This window comes from Talpa europaea, assembly GCF_964194135.1.
Source record: "Talpa europaea genome assembly, chromosome: 15".
In the NCBI taxonomy this organism is placed as follows: domain Eukaryota; kingdom Metazoa; phylum Chordata; class Mammalia; order Eulipotyphla; family Talpidae; genus Talpa; species Talpa europaea.
In genome coordinates, this window is record NC_140083.1 from 54,250,033 (window position 1) to 54,272,457 (window position 22,425).

The window sequence follows — 22,425 nt, forward strand, 5'->3', positions numbered from 1 at the left end:
GACAATGAAAATGCTTCGGGAAAAAGTCTCCTCTTGGATCCCTCTCCTTTCCTGCCCTGCATGTACATCATTATCACCAAAAGAGCCCAGCTTCTATCAGAAGTACTGTTAGACTATTCCAGCTCTTGGTCCCAAAGCCCTAGACCTTACCACTGCTTTGTAGTGACCAGAAAAGAGGTTCATAAGGCATAGTGGTTATAAGCTAGGAATTATGGTTATGAGCTCTGTATTAAGATTTAGATTCTAGCCTCAGCTTCATCTCTTACCTCTATGACTGTGGACAGATGATTTTACTTTTCCTGGGCTTCAATGTCCTCCTCCAAGAGTAAGAATAATAACTATTCATCCTGTGGCTCCTGAGAAGGTTCAGAGATAAAGCATGGGCCTGGCACACAGTGAGCTTCCTATAACCTCTACCTAGTATTGCTGTTATCGTTGCCAGTGCTGTAATTCTGTGTCTACATTTCTCCTGAAATTTAGACCAATTTGCCTTAATTTATATACTTCAATTGCCAAAATATACATTAATATATGACATTTTTTAAATCTTAAAAGTTTACAGGGGGAGAAATGAAGGAAACAATAAGAGTGAAATCCACAAATTGTCTTTTTAATGTTAATCACTCCTACCTGCCATTAATTAGTACTAGCAATAAGACAAAACAGCAAAAAAAAAAAAAAAAAAAAAAAACTTGATCTGCCCATTGCTGTCTTCAGTGAGCATAGGGTTCTGTCATCATGCTTCATAACATCCTTCACTCTTAACCCTTGACCTTGGAGACTCTCATTAATTCAGAGCTAAGGGAAAATCCCTGTTTCACTGGCCAGCAGGTAGGGGACTCCCTCTACTACATAAAGAGATATATCTACCATGTAAAAGTTTCCCTTTGGAAGCATTTTCATGTAGTAACATTGCCACCCATGTGGGAAGTTTGTGGCACGTCATGGAAAGGAGAACTTTAAGGAATATACCAACTTCAGAAACGACTAAGTTGTTTAGGCTTGGGGAGGGTGTAGACCTCCCTTGTCCCCAGAGAAAATACAGAATCTTGACTGTCATCCTGAAAGAGCATGTAGACTTTTAGCAAAGTCAGTGGCACATCAGAGCCGCTGATGCAATCCTGGCTCCTGCACTTCCCTCCTATCTGCCAAGTGTTTTCAAGGATCCAGTGAGTCTATGTTCTGGAAGGAAGTATATTTTTTATAATATATAAAATACTGGGCCTCCCTGGTGGCACAAGGGGTTAAGCACCGCACTATGAAGCAATCCACAGCCTCTGCAGCACAAGTTCGATCCCCAGCCAGCCAGAGAGAAACCCACATGGTGCAGCAGACCTCTCCTGTCTCGCCCACTGCTCCCCTCAGCAGTGTGTTTCAGTCAGTCTGCCTGTTCTGTTCCCCACTCTGTCTCTGATGGATCCTCTCACCTCCCCTCATCTCTGGCCTGTACTCCAGCTCTTATATGCATAAATAAATAAATCTTTTAAAAAAAGATAAAATAACTCTGGAACAAAACAAATGAAAAACAAGAATAAAAGGGAAGCAATTTGATTTAAAAATATATATATATATATAATACTATATAGTCTGGTTTAGTGTAAACTAACAACTAACACTCAGTGTCTTTTTTTACTGAGTTAGAATGCGCACTATTTTAATATTTTAACTCTTACACTTCAATTCCAATATATGGGATCAAATGAACAATGATTTCACATGTATGCACTTTGCCAAAATAGGCTTTTTTGCTTTAAAGCCTTTCTGATAATACTCAGTTTTCCTATGTAAAATGATGAATATTTGGTCGCCACAATCCCCCTGGTAAACAAGCACTTCTCTTCTTGTTACCCTGAAAGGAATTTCAGCACTGTTATTTCCTCATAAATTAAACTAATTAAAGATATAAGTATAATCACTGATGTAGAAAAGATTTGAAGAGCTTTTCAGCGAGTGTCCTCCTTACCTTGCCAAATGGAGATTTATTTACTGGTTGGTGACCTCAGGAATAGATGCAGAGTATTCATCCTCCCACAGCAACAAACAGCAAGTCTGGAGCGGCATAAAAAGGGTCAATGGAATAGGTCATACATCATATGGGGAGGCAGATGTTGGAACATATTGTAATGGATTACTGTGCAGTACATGAAGATGGCTTGTGGAGTAGGAAAAGCGAGGAGGGAGTGAGAGGAAGAGAGATAAACTATCAGTTGGTGTTCTCTTGCATGATTCTCACAAATATATCTGGTTCTTTAAGGAACTGCCTCAATTATAAAAGTCAAAATGTTTTTTTCCTAGCTATTCAAGATTTATTCGTGTGTAATCACATGAAAAAAGTCTTTTACGATCCAGTACATTTGAAATGTTTCTTTATTTATATGCTTCAGTATCTGCAGTGTGACAGGAACAGCATGAGAGCATCATACCTGTGAAAAAAGGTCTTAAGATTTAAGTAAGTTCAAACATATTCTTTAATTTTTAGCAGGATGCCATCTTCACACCCTCTCAACACTCCACCCCTCATTGATGGCTCCATATTCTGCCAAGTATCACACTGAGTGGGACTGAATTTGCGATGAAATCATAAAGATTGTCTGTGCATTATTATTTGGTGATAGCAGCCACATAGATAACATTATAGCTTTTGTCCGTGTGTTCACTAAAGCTCTTTAGTGGTAAAACCACACTATTGTCAGACATCACATTTTATTTTGTCTTCCACCTCTTCCAAGACATTTCACCCAAGAGTGATTTATTTAAGGAGCTATGGGTGATGATGACAGTACTTTCTGCCTTGGAGCCCCTACCAGCCAGCACCTTGAATCCTCGGGTGCATTTCCCAAGTAGCTCACCTGTTTTCTCTGAAGACAGAACATTCCCTTTCTGAAGTGGATTACATTCATTTTTCCCTTGTGGCTTGTCATCCTACCATCTTAAACTCACCCGTGCACGTCAGTGGAACATCCAGCCTTTTGGAGCTTTGTCCACCCATGTCACCATGTCATTTCCTTGAAACATTCCCACACTCTAACTTGCTTGTTTTTAAAATGATGCTCCATTGATACAGTATTGGCTATGTTACCCTCCATTTGGTTAAATTTGTCTTATCCTTTCAATTTGACAATTTCCTTCATATCTCAATTTTCTTAGTATTACTTCAAAAAAAAAACAAACCCGGATCTCCCACATTGTGTGTATTTACTGGAACTTGCTTCATCAGTTGACCAGTCCCTGGTGTACCCAGGCTATCGTTCCCTTGGGTTATGCTCCCCATTGGGACCTCCAAATTGGAGATTAAGTGAAACCCTTCCCACATACCCCTCGGCACTTTTCCCTATCACCTTTTCCAAGGTCTAGGTAGAACTGGGAAAGCAACAGGAGCAACACTTCACACCCCACCCTCCCCTTACTTCTGTGGGTTAACCATCAACAAGGTTAGAACAAAACATTTCCCATCCACTGCCTACTACAACCCTTTCACCCTCACACAGACGAAGACTCTTAGACTTGAGTTAGTTGTCAGTCTTAATTGTCTGGTCTTCAATTTTTCCAGCAGTCACCTTATATGAAAGTATATTTATATTTCTCCTGTTATCCTATTTATTATCATAAGCTTTTTGATATTTGCTATATTCTGTATTTCGCTGAATCCTCATTTCTCTGACAGATTTTACTCTTTAAAATTAAATTTAAATATTAATAAGTCTTAAAACTTAATAAAACTCAGTTTTTTTAAAAAAGTAATACATCTGAAAATGCATTTTACCACAGAAACATAGAAGTGTCTAACAAACACATGAGAACATGCTCAACGTCACTAGTCATATTTTAAAGAAAATTAATTTAAAAAAGTTATTTCACTTACATTAGAATAAATAATAAAGACAGATCATACAAAGTTTTGATGATGATATAGAGAAATTGGGACATTTATAGATGCTAATGGGAATATACAATGGTTTAGGCACTTTGGAAAAGTTTGAATTTTCTTTAAAAAAAGTAAACCATCTGACAGCCAGTCCAATCCTAGGATTGGGTAGTGAAGAGGGAACACACAAAGATTTGCACTAAAATGTTCATACCTGGATAAATCCGCGGCAACACGGAGCCACCTGAGACACTAAGTGAAATAAGCCAATCTTGTTTTTTCTTCAGTCTCTTACACCAGCACCTCAGAAGCTGTGACTACAAAATAGAATAACCTCACTTCTGGCCTAGGAGAACTAAATAGAACATGACCTTTTATGTTAAAAAGGGGGCTGTTGGTGAACAATAATGGGCACCTGAAAGTTATATAATGTTATAATGCAGGGTTACTTCAGGGAAAAAAAAAAAGCATTTGCAAAACAAGGTGTAGGGAAGAGTCATTTTTAAAGAAACTTTTCCTCTGTGGTATACAGAGAAATTTTAAATATTTCACGTTATGTTACTCTGCCTGGAATGTCTTTCCATTTTAACTTTATGTTGCACATCCTTGAAAACCTAGGTCAGCAGGGCTGTGATAGTGTCACACTCTGGGCACCACTTCAGGAGTCATTTGCAAATGAGTCACAGCTAAAAGAGCTAGACCTTCTAGGACAAAAATCACTCTTGTTCTCTTCGATGGAGCTGTGGGTAGGAGGCGGAGCACAGGCTGCAACGCAGAAATGCAGCATCGGGAAGATAAACAAATTCAAACCTTCCCTCCACATCACCATGTCGTGCAAGGTAAAATCCGCATAATATACCACATTCGGTTTCCTGGGTAGGTAAGATGGCGGAGGAGTGAAATCATTGGGCTGGCCTCACAGCCTACACAGAAATAAGGACAGCGTTCTCTGGAGAACGGCCAGATGACCATTTGTAGGATAGATGGAGTTACCAGGCTTTTGCAAGCGAACCTGTGATTATGGACACCTGGGCTTAGAGAGCGCAGCGCATGCGCATATGTAAGTGGTGACACCTGTGTTGAGGGTACTGGGCTATAAGGGCAGCATGCCTCAGAGACCGCGAAGGCGAGGGAGGACATAGCCAGAGGAATGCTGTTCTGTCCCCTGATTCAGCAGTAAAGGCCTGTGAAAATCTACCCAAGGCTCCAAAATTATCTTTGTATCTGTGAGAACTAAAGATGAACCTTCTTGGCCCGGGATGGTCACGCTACACCACTGCATGCAGAAGGAGGGACAGCGGGCACAGAAGGTAGGATAAATTGCACTTTTAAGTGGCTTGTGGAGCATTAACAGAGCTGCGCCCCAAGAGAAGGAGGGGTCTGTGATATTGTGCGCCCATGTTGACTTAAGGACTCAAGTCTACACCAGGGCCTGTAGAACCTGGGACTGTGCTGGAGAGGGGGCCATAGCCCAGGTGTGCAGGACAGTAGGGAGCAGACCCTGCTTGAACCTGGAGTAAGCCCCTCCCCACCCTGCAGAGGCAGAGTTGTGCTTGCTGTGGAGCAACCAGGTACCCATATTGGGGAGTAAAGCACCTCACTCCCTGACAGGATCCTGAGGACAGTGGACAGTGTTGGCGACTACAGTTTGGGTTCTGTTGGAGGGGGTGTTGTCAGCTTGAGCCAGGGGCAAAGGGCCTTGGATACCTGGTGCCTGTACCAGTGGGGAGGGCTTAGTGGGCTCACCTGTGCCTCCTTCCAGACTCAGCTTCTCTACAGCTCATGGTCATGTTACGTGGAACACCTGCCTCCCCCCTAGAGGAAAACAGATCTTTCACCATTTTAAGCATTTTAAAATGTGTGTTTCAGTGGCATCACTAAGGACATTCACACTGGTGTGCGTGCAAGCATCACCACCCATCCGCTGCTGATTTTTTTCGTTAATAGTTACATCCCCACTCCTGGCAGAACTGCCTGTCTTTCTGTGTCCGTATCTGACTACTCTAAGGTCCTTATTTAGATGGAATCATGCAATATTTGGCCTTTTATAAATTGTTTATTTCATGTTGCCTAAGGTCTTGCCACTTCATGTGTCACAGTTTCCTTAAGGCTGAACAGTATCCCACTGTACGTGTGTGGCACAGTTGTGTGTGCACCCGATGGTCAGTCGTATTGCTTTTGCCTTTAGGGTGTTGTGACTAAAGCTGCTATGAACTCGAGTATACAAATAATTGTTCCAATCTCTGCTTTTAGTTACTTTGGGTGTAAACCCCTAAGTGGGATTTCTGGATCATGTGGTAATTCTGTTTAATTTTTGAGGAACCGCCGTACTATTTGCCATAGCGACTGCATCATTTTACGTTGTCACCAGCAAGGATTGCAGATTTTCCACATCCTCACCAATGTGTTATTTTGTGATGATAGCCATTCTAATGGGTGTGACTTGGTATATCATTGTGGTTTTTATTTCATCCAGGTATTTTGAAGGGATATTTGTCACAGTGACTGAGTGAAATGTTAAAGAGCTTTTTAGCTTTGTGAGTTGGGAATTTTTATGAATTTGGCATGTGAGTTTCTATTTACAGTTTTGTTCTGCAATCTAGCAGGTTTAAGACTTACCCTATTTTCCTGGTAAGATACATGAAAAACAACAACAAAGAGAGCTGACAATGTTAGGGAAAATCCATGTTTAAAGTCAAGTTGCTTCGATAATTTTCTATGAAGAAACATTATGAAAAATAATGTGCAAAGCAAATTTATTCACATTGAAACATGCTGATATGTTTTGAAAGATTTTCTCCAGTACATTAGTTTCTCTTTAAACTCCACATTTAAGTTACATTAAGAGGCTGAAATTAAGCTATAAAGATAACACTTAGGGAGCCTTGAAATTGCTTTCTGAATTTTCCTCACAAATCTTTTTCCTTGCCCCTACCCTTAAAAAAAACAAACAAAGACTTTTCTCATCAAACATAATATGTATCTGTCAGGTTTGACCTAAGCCTAAGAAGTACACACTTACCTATATTTAAAATCATAATAGGGACGCTGGTGGAACAGGGGTTAAGTTTCAGCGCTCTCAAGCTGTCACCAGCCACTGTGGCCTGAGTTGAATCCTCTATTCCCCTCCCCGCCAGGGAGCTAACCCACAAGGCTCCCCTCAGCAGTGTATTTCAGTAGGTCTGCCTGCTCTGCTTCCCACTCTCTCTGCTGAATCTTCTTACCCCCGGCACCTCTGGCCTACACCCCAGCTCTTGTATGCAGAAATAAATAAAAATAAATTTAAAAAATAAATAAAAATAAAAGTCATAATAAATGGCAATAAACATGTTTTCGGATCTCTCATCCAAATAGTTAACACATTCTATATTTGTTAACTTTTATTGCCATATTTCAGTCATGCTCTAAACAAAAACAAAAACAAACCTGCCTCTGGCATTTCTGTACATGTATTTGAACTTTGAGATGCTATTATCAGTGAATTATTGGCTCTATAATGTTCATTATGTTCCAAGAAAACTTTTTATTCATCAAACTGATCCTGTGATCTTGCTGGCACATTGGCTGAATTTTTGAACCTCGAAAACCCGCATGTCCTGACCCAGTATTGTCAGTGTAGCCCTGTCTGTTCTTACTCCCCAGTCTTCAGTCATCCTGGTTTTCCCTCTTTGCCTTTGGCGATGCTGTTTTCCTGAAATCCCTTCCATCTCCTCTGCTTTGTCAAACCTGTATCCTGTTCTCTAAGTATCAGTTGAGACTTCTGCCATAAAACCTGGTTACATAAGATTCTTTTTTGAAAATTTAGTTCTGTATGTGTTTGCTTATGAGAACGTAGAAGGGACTGCTACTTATTTCTGAATGAGAGCTTTCTTGATCACCCAAGGCAGTAAATGACCTCAACTTTCCTTCCTATACCTATTTAAATCCTTGGGGTAAATTAAAGCTATCACATTGGTCTCATTTGATTAAATATTAAAAATGTGTAAAATTCACTTAGTGCATACTCCATTTCTTTTATGTGTTAGTTTTTGATATGTGATTTCATTTAGAGAAAATGATTCTACTTCATAAAGTTTAATACCATTCTAGCAAAAATAATATTAAATGGCTGTGCAGTCTGTCAACACTTTCCTTTCAGATAATGGCAATGTAAAAGCTCAATTTTTTAAAGACTCTTTATATTTTACCATATTGCAATGAAGAAAGACAATTTTCAATCATAACTTTAGTGTTGTATTTATTTCTCTTTATGGGTCATTTGTACCTGATCTCCTGTCTAGTGGGGTAAAGTTTATAATTTGGGAAGGAGAAATGTGGGGAGTGAGAAAATGGGAAGTAAAGTTAGAGAATGGTGGAAATGCCTTATTTTGTACTGTGTTCCCAGTCAGATATCTGTGTGCCTGTCTCCTAACGCATGTCTACAGTAGAGAAACACTGTTGGATCAAACCATGTGTTGTAATTGATGGTTCACTGCAATTGAAAGTGGTATCTTCAATTACAGTATCAAAATGCAGAGTTACAGAAAAGTATTAAAAATTGCTTAGGTTTCCATTAAAATCATTAGTACTAAATTTCAGTAACCTCATAGCTCATACTGTATTCTAGTTTAAATATCATATATATTGCTTTCAAACATTTCAGTGGCCTTTTTTTAGAGTATTGTGGTTTAATATTTTTATATAATTCTTATACTTTTTATTTTTTGCACAATGTATGCATTTTCATTTTGATATTCCCCATACAATTGCGCCCCCCCCTTATTTTGACCCTAATCCTTACTCTCCCTGCCCCCCCCCCCACACACACCGTAGTGTGTCTCTGGTTTATAGTTGCTTGTTGATTTTGATTTTTATTTTGTATTAAAAAAATTAACTAGTTTTTTTCCTGGTCCCTTATTTAGGTTTTCTAAATTCCTGCTATGAGTGAGACCCTCCAGTATTTTTCTTTTTCTTTCTGACTTATTTCGCTGAGCATGATCCCTTCTAGCTCCATCCATGTTGCTGCAAACTGCATGTGTTTATCTTTTTTGATTGCTGAGTAATATTCCACTGTGTATATGTACCACATCTTCTTGATCCAGTCATCTATTTTGGGGCATTTGGGTTGTTTCCATAGCTTACCTATTGTAAATAGTGCACAGATGATATGATAATATACATAGAGAACCCCAAAAACTCCACAGAAAAACTAATTAAACTAATCAATCAGTTTAGTAAAGTGTGGCAGGATACAAAATCAACACGCAAAAATCAGTAGCCTTCTTATACACAAACAATAAATCCAAAGAAGAAGAAATCAAAAAAGACATCCCTTTTATTATTGAAACAAAAAAAAAATCAAATATTTGGGAATAAACCTAACAAAAGAGGTAAAGGACCTATACAAAGAAAACTATAAAACACTGTTTAAAGAAATAGAAGACACAAAGAAATGGAAAGACATCCCCTGCTCATGGATTGGAAGAATTAACATTATCAAAATGGCCATCCTACCAAAAGCAATTTACAGATTCAATGCTATTCCAATAAAAATTTCAATGACATTCTTCAAAGAAATAGAACAATTATTGATTAAATTCATATGGAATCACCAAAAACCCCGAATAGACAATGCTCTCCTGGGGAAAAAAAAAAAAAAGAAGGGAATGGAGGCATCACACACCCAGACTTCAAACTATACTTCATTGGCCTTTTTTTGACTGTATATGAAGTTTAAACTCTGCCTGCTTTCCCAGATCTCTATAGGGCGAATTTAGCCCAGAACCCTGGTACCATTTTACTCTTCCCAGGATATGCACTCAATTAGGCTGTTGCCCCTTCTGCCACCTCCTTTCCACCATTCATTGTTCTGAACCACCCTCTATAGTCATTTTGCAACCACTAGCTTATATCCCTGCTACTGTGGCTTTCTTTAAATTGTTCTCCCTTCCTGGAATGCTGCCTCCTGTTTAATGCCCAGCTTACTACCTCTTTAATAATCACTATCAGAAAGCATTGGCTCATTCTTTTTCCCTGACACCTTTAACAGTGGTATATAGTGGCAGCACATGTCTAGTCTCATTAATTGGTGTTTATCATTATTGACTTAAGGAAAAAATCGTTTATACATTTTTTGTACCTCCCAAACTATAGGGTATATAGTACACATATGTATTACCCAGCTAGTTTCTTCCTTGGCATAATTAATTCACTAATAATTTTAACACTTACCTACTGATAAATTATTTTTTCACCCTGTGTTTTTAAATGTTTTACACACATTATGTGATGTATTTCTCACCACAACCCTGTATAAGATCAGTTTTACTTATTATATACTTTGCAGATTGAGGAATGGTTAGGTTAGTTCCCGAGATGACTAACTCAGAACCTGCATTCGAATTGAAGTTTGCCTTATTTGAACTATCCTACTAATAGAAACTATGGCCCTGAAAGGCATTTAAAATACTGAAGAATCAAAGTTTGTGGAATGATTTGACACAAAAAAGTGACATGTGCATATATGAATGTGTATACACACACAGATTTATATAAACAAAAGAATATGAGCACCAAAAATGTACTAATATCAATGGATAGTTTACAACTTAATTTTATGTGACTGTTTCATATAGCTAAAGTCATTGTCTAATTTAGGTATTGGGAGTGGGAAGGAAAAGGGAATAAGAATGCTATATGATAAGTAAGAAATAATAGAAAACCTAGTGGCCTGTGGATTTGGGGAGTTCTAGAAATCAAAACAAATCCGTAGCCCATCAACTTCAAGAGAAGAATCAAATTATTCTGCAAGGCAGAAGTTATTCTGTTAGTCTGGTTAATCTTATAGTGTGATGTTGTCTGTAGTTTTAACTTTCCATGCTTAGGGTCTCTCCATTTGTTTTTGATGTTTAGGACGACTTAAATGTTTTTCAAAATGTACATTCATCATAATAGGCCTTATATTTAACTCTGTTTTAACCCTTTAAAGAAAAATGTTACCTAAGATTACATTTACATTTAGATGTGTGTACATATACATATATGTACACACCTGTATATGTACATGTATGTATAGTACAGAGGATCTTGTTCAGGTGACATTCCAATCCTCATGCGTGCCCATGACCCTTCTCGCTTCACCAAGTCAATAGCAGTTTCCATGATTGTAGATGTCACTCAATACCCATACCTATTATTGATTTTGCTCCAAGAGCATGTAATAAATGAAATAGAATATTACTCATTTGTTGACTCCTTGTTTTACAGTCAGCCAATACATATTTTAATGTCCATGCAAATGAACTTAAACTTTTGAAAGATTGAATAAGTTCCACCAGCATTTTTTGTTGGTGGTCTGAATTGTCCTCCATTTCCTATATAGCCAGATAAGAGAATCGCAATTTACTTCTTTAAATTACCTGAACTTTCCTATGTTAAACTGTGAATGGTGAAATTTGGCTCCAGCAGTATTAGTATTTCAGGTTTATTTTATCTGTTCAAACCTAAAGTATGTTAGTCTCAAAATTTGAGGCCCTTTTATGCTTCTGTAATGTAATATCAATTTAACACATATTTGACACAAATTAAAATGTTTTAGAAATAGATATTTCACACATTCAAACCGTGTAAACCAGAAAGATGAGATGCGTTTGGTAGAAAATGCAATAATCCAGGAATAGTGGAAAACTGATCACATCTCCGTATGTCACCTTGTACCAAGAAAGCCAAAAACGAGGAAGGTGGTATGGAAGCCAGAGGAGGAATGAAGATTCACCTAGCGTTGACCATACTCCGATTGAACAGTAGGCTAATGAAATTTTCATCTTAAATTACTTTGTCTCTGTATTCTGTAGATGTACCAGTAAAGTAGATGATACTGTACTATTCTTGGAAAAATGCTATACTGTTCTTGAAGTATTTCAATGGGTTCATCTCCTTTACAAATTTATTTTCCTCTTTTTCAATTCAAATAAATTCCTTTGGATAATTTGACTCAAATAAACCTTAATTCCAAATTTAAAAGAGTAAAAATAATGCATTGTTTGGGAAGAAAGCATATATATGATTTTATTACAAGTGTTTTCCATTTCCAATTTTTAAATTCAATAGTGTTTCAGAGTATAATTTTGTTGGTATTTTTTATTAGTAGTTTTTATACTACTTTGGAAGTTGTGACTATAGTGACTAATATTTAAACACTAAAACATCTGAGTGACTGATTCAACCATTTAATTACCTATGTAATACAATAGGAAATAATTTTTCAACATTATGGAAAGGAGTCTTTAATAATTAAATTTAATTTTGAGTGGTTTGTCCACATTTCTCATCAGCTGAGATTAAAATATTCATTATTCTTTACTAATTAGGCAACACCTATTTTTAATGTATACTAAGCCATTAATACATAATCATCTCTCCTAGAAATAGTACCACCAGAATAATATTCAAAGACAAGGATACAATATGCAATATGGTACGAAATTTATAATATGATATATCAATAGTTGTATAGTCAGTATTTTAAAATAGCTACATATTTTTGAGTTTTAGTATCAGTTCCTGTATTTCACTGGACTAATTTTTAATTTGCAAAGGATAATTGGTTATTTTTTAATGACTTCATAAATAGTTCAGGATGAAGAGAGTCTTTTGAACTGTAGAATATAATGCACAGGTTTTTAACACCGGTGTGAAAAATAGATCTACTCTGATTAAAAATGACCCCTCCTCCCTGTCATCATATTTGACATCTTTTTGTTTTTTTATGTAATCTGAGACATATGAATTAAATCTATTTATGTTTTTCTGATCAGAATAGGAATTACTCCAACAAGAAGATATGGGGGGGGGGGATAATCATTATTTATAGTATAGAAACTTACCTGGGTTACATTCTTTGTCTAAGATGTGTCTTACAGTAGTTGGCATTAAAAATCAAAACATAGTTTTTTCTTAATATTATAACATTGTTTTCATTAGACCTTAGTATCTGAAAACTATCAAATAACTGCATATTTTCATGTAAATACATATTTTTAGTTTACGTTATTTTATTTATAGAGAGATTCCTCTTATCTGGGCCTTTGATTTATTTTGAGCAGTTTTATCCTTTAAAACTTCTCTTTCAGAGAAAAATCAAGATGATCCAGAGAAATGTTTTATAGTATTTTTTCCTTGTCTGCTTTTTTTCCCCTTTAGCATCAATCAGTCTTTTCATTACAGAAGATCCAGCTTGTGTGGAAAAGCTTATCAGTGGAATCTCAAGACAAATGGAAATGGGGTTGATTTATCTGTGTATTTTAATAAATATATAAGTATATTGAAATACATATTCATATAATATACATATTTTAATAGTTTCCCCAGTGAGATTTTAACATTTCCATAAACTGCTTAATGAAGACATAAAAAAGCATATTAATCTAAATGTTTGATGTGACTATTTGAATCTAAAGCAAACTTCTTGCTCTAAGATAATACATCCTATGGTTATCATTATCAAAGTAAAGTTTTCCTTAATATGAAGTTGACTTGTTGAAGAATTTCTTATTGTTTATTTAGTAAAAGTTACTATGTGATGGCTTAGTAGAAAAATGTGTGCTGTAGACAGTATTTCTTAAAACCCTAATCCTCCAGATAATGTCAGGTTTATCCGTGTTTGTGTATCATGAAGTAAAGTGGACTTCTGGCAAGCATCCAATTAAGTTTTATAAATGTAGGTAGACTAACGAGATAATACTGTTCAAGTGCTCTCCTTCCAGTCCCTCTCAATGTCTTCTGGTATACAATTGACGATCAGAAAAAAATTGTTACAGGTGCCCATTTCAGCAAGTCCAAAAGGGAGGTCTATGCAGGGTTTGAACCAATATGGAGAATAAGAAAATTACTGAGTATATGGAACAGCATTCTTTTTGTAATATGATATACTTGCCTATCATAGACATTGGGAAAGAGTAAATTTGAATGACTGTTATTTGCTTTGAGTCCCTGCACATACTGAAATCCCTTGTATGTGTCGTCTGCCATTTCTCCCCTGAGAAGGAACTCATGAAATTGTAGGTGACAGCTTTTTTTTTAATATTTCATGGCAATAAACAAAAATGCCCATAGGAAAGCTACTACATCTGAATATAGGTGTTCCCTGAGAGATGCATTTATTTTATTACTGATAGTCTTTTTTTTTTATCTCACTTTGTCTCTGTTTTTCTTCTGTAGCAGTTATATGCTGCCCAGCTAGCTGCAATGCAGGTTTCTCCAGGAGGAAAGCTCCCAGGCATACCCCAAGGCAACCTTGGTGCTGCTGTATCTCCTACCAGCATTCACACAGACAAGAGCACAAACAGCCCACCACCCAAAAGCAAGGTACTCTTTTGAGGAAGTTATATGTTTTGCCATTTAGAGTTGGACTTTTGCATTCGGTGATATTTATTGAATATTGTGTGCCAGCAACCAGGCTAAACTCTGCTTCTTCAAGATGAGTCAAATAGGATCAACAAGGGGTGTATGTATAAATTTGCATACATATATTTCGTAAACAAGCATTTATTAAACAAGCATGCTTTGATAGCTATAGTAGTAAATGTGAGTTTTACAGATTTATAAGAAAGGTAGGCTGTGCTCAAGTACTTACAGTCTTATAAAATACCCATATTCTATCATAAAATAGATATAGATAAAGTGCATTAGAAGTTATTAAGACAAAAAGAACTTCCATGAGAAATCCTGGGAAAGGTTTCCTAAAGAGACAACTAATACAGATATTAAAATAGGAGTGTGGTTAGAGAATGCAGAAAATGCTTTATTTAAATATCAACTGTTATTGTGTGGTACAGGACAAATTTGACATAATATTCATTAAGTGAGGTAATCATGTCAAGACTTAGAATTAAAAATAGTGCTAGAAATAAGAGTATTTAAGAAATAATTCTGTGCTTGAAGCCCAGGTTCCTGAGAGAACATGGAAAAGGGTCAGGGAAGATTCAAAGAATTCTTGCTTAGTTGATGAGGGAAGCAGAAAAATTAATGTGGAGGCTTTTAAGATCTTACTTGGATGATCATATGCAAATATATTATGCTTTCTCTGAAAAATGTAAGAAGAGTGACCATAAATTAGTTTTCCTGAGGTGACTTAGGGAAATAAACATACATACTTCCTGGCAATGAGAAAATGTTTGGTAGAAAATTGACACATTTACCCATCAAATAACTATGTATTTTGTCTTTTGCTGAATTACCTAGAACGTTGTTTTTGATCTTCATTTCATAACATGAAAATGTAATGTCTTCTAACAAGTAACATGGTAAAATACACAGAAAAAAATACACACCTAAAAAACATACACAGAGGAAAATAATTAGGAAGAATTAAAAGAGAAAATATCCAAGAACTGTTTTTTTTTTTTCCCCCTTAGTCCTTTTCTAGTATCCTGGCAGATGCCTTTCACATAACCTGGAGAGCAGATCAGGAAGGAAGGGATCAGCTGGGAAAGTGCACTCTAGCCTCGATCTTCTCAAAACTCTCTAGTTCTTTTCTCTGGAATTAAGAGATAAATGCATTTGCTTGTACAACTTAACTTGGACAAGGACCTTATAAAATGCTTCCCTGGTAGTATGTGCAGAGAGAGAAAATGCTGCGCACACTGCTGTGACATGGGGAGACGCACATGTGGGCTTTTGAGATGGGTTTCAGCTGTGCAAAGGACCTTGCATGCCTGTGCCTAATGTGTGGCTTAGCCAAGGCCTGCTCTAATTGTCTTTATAGTCACAGCAGCACATACACTTAAAGCCTAGTAATAATTATGCAACATTTAATAAAAATTTCAAAGCAATGATATTGCCCTGCCTCTGTGGACCAGCAGTTTTAACATATTACGTGTACAGTTTATCTTTTAGTAGAGTAAGTAGCTACAGCAGCCTAGTCTTTGTCACCTACCGATAACTCTGTGAAGTATTGTTCTGCTTTTTATCCTGAATCATGATGAGTGTGATTTCACATCATATTTCATAATGATGTGTTATATTAGGACATGATTTTAGTGTATTTAGTTACTTGTCAATAACTAATGAGTCTTACCCCTGGAATAACTTTCTTTCATTAATATATTCTTCCCAAATCATTTATTATGATGATCACTAAGCTCTTGATGTTAGTCAGTCAGCCTCTTTCAGTTATGCACCTGTTCATTTGTTCATTCATCCAGCCATTTAAATGTTTATCAAGCAGTTGCTACAGTGACACGTTCTTAGGTAACAGTGGCAAGTCCAAAGGTGACTGAAGGTTTGTTTTACCAAGATTAGGATTCTCTATAAGCTGTATGATTCTAGATATTCATAAAACTCCAGAGACTAGGTGCAAAGCAAGCATATTATTTCAGTGATGTTAAAATTCTTCCATACTCTGTTGTTTCCTATACCTCTATTTAATACTAATGGAAAAGTAGATTGTGTTTCTATAACCATGATTATACATAATGTAAAAAAATGTAGTTTATCTTTAAAATTTGGTTACTTTTTGAAAATTAGTCTTGAATTTTCTATTCCATGATGCTTAAAAAACTATAGATATTGTATTTCTTCCCATCTTCATTTATTGTTTTAACCGAGATGAAGAGCCTCTTTATAAAACCAAGTTTTAATAGCAATGTCTTGTCTTTACTTAGTGCATTTTTAGCATCATGTCCACAACCAATTCTTACAGTCAGAAAAGATGTCTTAAATGTGCTTGTGTTTTAGCTCAGCATAAAGTTTAGTGGTAAAAATAGCCAGACCAATAAATATTACTGTTGTCATTTTAATGAAGAACATGGTCCCAAAAATATAACCAATAGTAAATAAATAGAAGCCAGCCACTTCAATACATGAATTTGGTTTCCTCTACCTGGAGTTGACATTTATATGTAGCATGATAACTATTGCAACTTCACAAACCTTTTTTACTTTTATAAAATAGCTATCATCTGTTTTTATATTTTTATCTTTTAACAATCTAACCATCAATTCTTAGGATCCTGAGGGTATTTTCTGTGTGTTTTATTGAGGAATTTTCATATTTGTCTCACTATAAATAGAATCATTTTATTGAAGAGTTTGGTGCTGTCTGCACATCCACTTGGTATAGACCAAATTGGTGATTTACACTGAAAGCACACTTAAACTGTTTGGAACAGTGGAGTCATAGGCCACATCCAGGTGGCGATGTTAGGGAAATGATCTTATTGGCAGCTGTCAAAAATCAACCACATTCTCTGAGTTTTGTTGCCTGTCCTTCTTCCCAGGTGTGCCTTTGCCTTTGCCTCACAACTCTACAGAAGGACACAAACAAAACTTATTTGCAATTTGCAAAAAAATGGAAGGGGGGAATCAAAAGGAGGGGGCTCCAAAAGACTGTAAAATTGTACAGCATGAGTCCTCTGATGCATGCTGTTTTCAATCTGCTGTGTGCCAGTTGGAGGCTTGGGGAGTGTGTGAGCACACGAGAAAGGATAATGCTGAGAAATGATAGAGTGGCTGTGACCTCCAAGCTCAGCCTGGAAATCCAAGACATTGATTTCACTTAGCATTCCTGCTGAGAAATCTGGCGGAGTTCAGTTGTAATAAAAGAACAAGATTCTGTTCTAATGGTAATGGCGTATGACAGACATATCACTTTGTCTGTCCTCAGCACCAGAGAGAGGAGGATTGCAGAAGGGTCACCTGACCTGCCTGTGGTGTTGTGTGAGTGCTGTACTGAGCTTTGAACTGCTGCAGCGGAACATAATTATTTATAATATTAAATGATAAAGAAACCTTTAGAGGACTCACAGTGAACCTCTAAACGCTGCACTCAGAAAATGTATTCTGTAATGTGAAAACACGAAAAGGAATCTGGTCTCTTCAAAATCTGTGTTGGAGAATGTGGATAGTGTTGCTCATTCAGTTATCTGTCCTTGAACTCACTGTTTGTGAGCCATTATCATTAATGCTTTACATTGTCATTGGTTATTTTTTTTTATTTTTTAATACCTTGATTTTATGAGGCACAAGCCAAGAAAATATTTTTTATTATGGTTTCTTTTGCCATACATTGGGAAATTAAGGACATCAGTAAGTTTTAAAATTTTTACACATGTCACATAAAATCTTTCTTAATACATGCACATTTTTCTCTTTAACAATAATTAAATCTTTAACCCCCTGAATTCTATTCCAGAAGTATTTTTCTCACTGACCAACAAAAGGTAATATATTTAGTCCTTCAGAAATAGTATAATATTGCATGTGTGTCCCCTTAGCTCTCCTTATAGATAAATATTGACAAATAACTTTGAAAGTATGAAGTCAGTCATGAACTCTTGTGCACAAGGAGTCTTGTTCAGAGAAAAATTTAGAAATAATTCTGATAATATTATGGAAAATTAGTCAAGGTATAGGTAAGCAGCATTTGTCTTAGAATATCATTTATACCATTGCTGCTTTGAATCTGCTTCTGTTCCATAACAAATGTTTAAATTGATGGATCTAGAGTTTAGCATTCTGCCTCAGGATGGACACATGTACTCGGTGACTTCATTTTTACACCACGTATTTCTTCACCTAAATGATTTTCTGTGTTATTTATTGCAGTCTTTAAAGAACCTGGGTAGCTTCTGCTTTGTGATGGTAATTGGCATTTTGGCAACATTTGTCTTGTAATAATAAGTTATTTCCTTAAAAAACAATAACCTCAGTATCAACTTTAAAATAGATACCTTGACAGCAAGAGTGTTTTACTCAGTCTCACACAACTTCTACAGTTGTTGGTGATGAATAGACTTATAATGCTATGTTATCAAAAAAATGCTCCCTGGTCGTAGATGTACTAGCCATTTGACCCTCATGCTTTTAAGTGTGTTGCTGCTAGAGAAGGAGCTACATCTTGGGAAAACACTAAGGGCAACTTGGAAATATTGTTAAATATCTCTTTGTAGTTGATGAAAACTCATATATAGCCTGCAGCAACCTCAAGTAGTTAGTGTGAAAAAGCTGATAAGAGAATTTTTGGGTGCTTTTCTTTTAACCTGGCCCTGACCTGGTCATCCCCCTGGTCACAGTGTGTCTCTGTCAGCAACAAGAGTGCATAGATTGTCTAGATCATTTTTTTCTGTTCTTTTCAAATACTAGTGGCAATCATGTTGTCATTTGCTCAGCAGTAGCACCTGAAGTTATGACAAGGAAAAGAAATATTTTCTAACAAGCCAGAAACAGCCCCATCCAGCTGACCAGACACAATAAGTTTCTTGGAGATGCAATCACCTTATAAATATTGCTTCAGATTCAGAAGCAGGAAGTGGACTGTGTGGTTACATGATACTCCTGCTCAGGCAGGGATGAGACCTTTTTCGATTCAGTAGCCCTGTGCTGTGTGAGGAACGCCTCAAGTGCCGATGGCTCCTAGGAGGACACCTTTTCTATGCAGTACTGCTGCCAATCACGTTGCTTCCTGTAGTCCAGTAAGCTTTATATTTCACTGAACTATAGGGGAGAACGCTGTAGTTTCCTATTCTGAATCCAAATTGTGGTACCCACATACACAAGACTACTTAGTAATGTTGGAAGTATGAGAAATCGGAAGACAATTATGATTCATCTTAATTAAAATTAGTTCTCACAGGAGATTTAAGCAATCATTCTTTTCTGTTCCCTTCTGCTAAATTTGAGACAGTGTTCTGTAATTCCACTGTGGAGAGGGGTCGGGGTGGAGGAAGCTGAATACAAAGTGCATTTACAGCATAACCAAAACCAAGTGTAAGCACTGCCAATACTAAATGTAGGAACATTACTCTTAACATTCTGACAAGTAATCCTTTTAAAATAAAGCACATCAGAGAAATTTCATATATTTTAAATGAACCAAGAATTGCTCAGTCCTCCACAGGAGTGTTTCTGTGATGAAAGTTTGAAAAGTACTACTCAGTGCAATACTAGTTCATTCAATACTTACCACTTTTTATCTGGCCATGAAAAATTTTAAGTAGTAGGACTTGCTAGAGATATACTTTCCAATATGTAAAAATTCCTAGAATAATATATTTGACTTACTAAGTATTTTTAGATCAAAATCTCAACTCACAACATAGAGCTAGTGCTTGTCTCCGGATGTAGCATCTTGTAATCTACAGTGCTGAAACAGTGTTGTTCATAAGAAAGGAGCTGCCATTCCCCTGTACATATGAGATCAAATAATATTGCTGATCCCTCCTGCAACTGTTGAACCTGATACTTCTGTATATTGTATTTCTCTTCAGACTTCAGAGCAGAAAGGGATGTTCGCCTCAGCTAATTACACCTATATTCAAAACTGGCCACTTTGTATTCTTAGGTTTTAAACACTGTCTGGCATATCAATTAAATTTGAGAATCTCCCTGATACCTTGCTCTTTACTGCTGCTTAGTGTTTTGTTGAAGAGCCCTTAAATACGCCTCCCTTCCCCATTTCAATATCTATGAAATAACAATTTGGTGAGTCTTTGAGATCCCCAAGAGGTGAACTGGTGAATTCATTTGACAAGAATCACCCCATAGAGTTGAACTGTAAATGTGGCCCATTATCATTATCATCACTTCGTGGGGGAGGGACATATTTACAGTGGAGATAACACAGTCGCCCTGCCATTTTAAAGAAAATAGTTTTTTTTTTTTTTTTTGTGGTCCCATGTTGCTAACCTAAAATACATTAAATGAAGTGTTATCAGCAGAGTCCCTGTGATAAGTCTGCCCTTCCTTTTCATCTGTATTCAGTTGACAGGGATCTCAGATGGCCAGGTACTTAAACAGAGGCTTCTCCCAGCTCAGTGTACTAAATGTCCAAGTAGGTCATTTGGTGATATAGTCTTATGACTCAGGAAGAGAGTGGTTGGTCACATTTGTGACATAAAAACAATAAAAATTACACAAGAAAGAGATAGGCTAGTTACAGTTTCGGCAATTTTTTTTTAAACAGTGGTTTCTTTTCTTTTTTTTTTAAGTTTTTTAATTTATTTCTATAAGAACCAGGTACAGTCCAGATGAGCAGGAGGGTGAGAGGATTCACCTGGGACAGAGTGGGGAACAGAACAGGCAGACTGATGAAATACACTGCTGAGGGGAGCAGCGGGCACTACAGGAGAGGTCTGTGGCGCCATATGGGACCCTCACCTGCCGGCTGGGATCAAACTGGTGCTGCAGAGGCTGAAGACCGCTTCATAGCGCAACGTGCAACTGCGTGCGTCACCAGGGGAGGCCCTCGGCAATTTTTTTAAAAGCGCAAACTATGCAGAGGGATTTAGGTCTGTCCTCCAAAATCAACTGGCCTGGCTTGTATTCCTCAGTATATGGATTTTGTTTTGACAGGAACCTGTCCTGAACACAGCAGCCAGCTCTGATGAGCCATGTCAGAGATGCAAACCTTGGGGAAAACAAGGGGATGCTGAGCCTGGGCAAGCACAGGAAGAGCCATAGAATTACATTTTTTAAGTGAATCTTGCTCTCTAAACTTGGTCCTACTCAAAGCAGTTTGGCATCTAGAAAGCTGTGTTTAAAGCACTGTAATTTTAGGGGGCCTCCCTTGTGGTGCAAGGGTTAAGCACAGCACTGTGAAGCTCTCTGCAGCCTCTGCAGCACGAGTTCGATCCCCTGGCCGGCCAGGGAGCAACCCACATGGCGAGGCAGACCTCTCCTGTCTTGCCCACTGCTCCCCTCAGCAGTGTATTTCAGTCAGTCTGCCTGTTCTGTTCCCCACTCTGCCTCTGGTGAATCCTCTCACCCCCGGCATCTCTGACCTGTACTCCAGCTCTTGTATGCATAAATAAATCTTTAAAAAAATATAAAGCATTGTAATTTTAAAACCAGGCAGTTAAAACCTAATTAATATAATAAAGAAAAACAGAAAACTCTGAAAGGATGTCTCCATGATGGGAGTATATACTACAACCCCGTGGACATCATGGCTAAACTAGTTGAGTCATTGCTGCGTGCACTACCAATTCATGTGCACCATCACCTTAGTCCCTTGTGCTCTTACTCCTCTATTTTGATCCTTCCCCCACCCCCTCCCCTGCAGAATGTCTCTGATGTATAAATGTCTGTTAACTTTGTTTTGCTCTTTTGCTGTTATTATTTCCCCCCTACAGCATTGTATGTAGTTCATAGGTACAGGATCACACAAAGGTGTGAGGAAAAAGATACTCCAAACAATGTGAATGGCAGTCTCAAGGACTCTACTATGTAAATGTGTTGACAAATAAAAGGTTTAGGTAGTGGAGATGTCTTGAACATGAGGGAGAGCGATAAGAAATGAGGCTGAGGATGAGGAAGACCCAGATCATATAGGACTTCTTCATGTTATGGAATTTACGTTATATTCTAAGTATACTCATTTTTAAAGAAAAACGTTTTCTATTTGTCACACTAATTAAACTTTGTGATTTTTTACTCAAAGTATTATATCTTTCCCCAAGTATTAAATCTTTTCTCAGACCAATTAATTGTTAGTGGCGTTAATTGTCAAAAATGCTGCCTTATGGGGCCTCCCCGGTGGCGCAGCGGTTGAGCGCTGGGTTGCGAAGCTGCCTGCAGACTCTGCA

General features: G+C 37.2%; 1 protein-coding gene across 6 annotated transcripts in view; it reads left to right on the top strand.

The window, feature by feature from the left end:
• SOX5 (SRY-box transcription factor 5) overlaps window positions 1-22,425 on the top strand; it is a gene marked incomplete at both ends in the record, with an annotated part of 392,519 nt that overhangs the window by 310,364 nt on the left and 59,730 nt on the right. For 4 of the 6 annotated variants that reach the window (XM_084256237.1, XM_084256238.1, XM_084256239.1 and 1 more), the window contains one exon: window positions 14,063-14,209. The exons of the other annotated variants lie outside the window; for them this stretch is intronic. In XM_084256237.1, coding sequence (XP_084112363.1) covers window positions 14,063-14,209 — 147 coding nt within the window. The remainder of the gene's footprint in view (window positions 1-14,062; window positions 14,210-22,425) is intronic. 6 annotated transcript variants of the gene reach the window in all.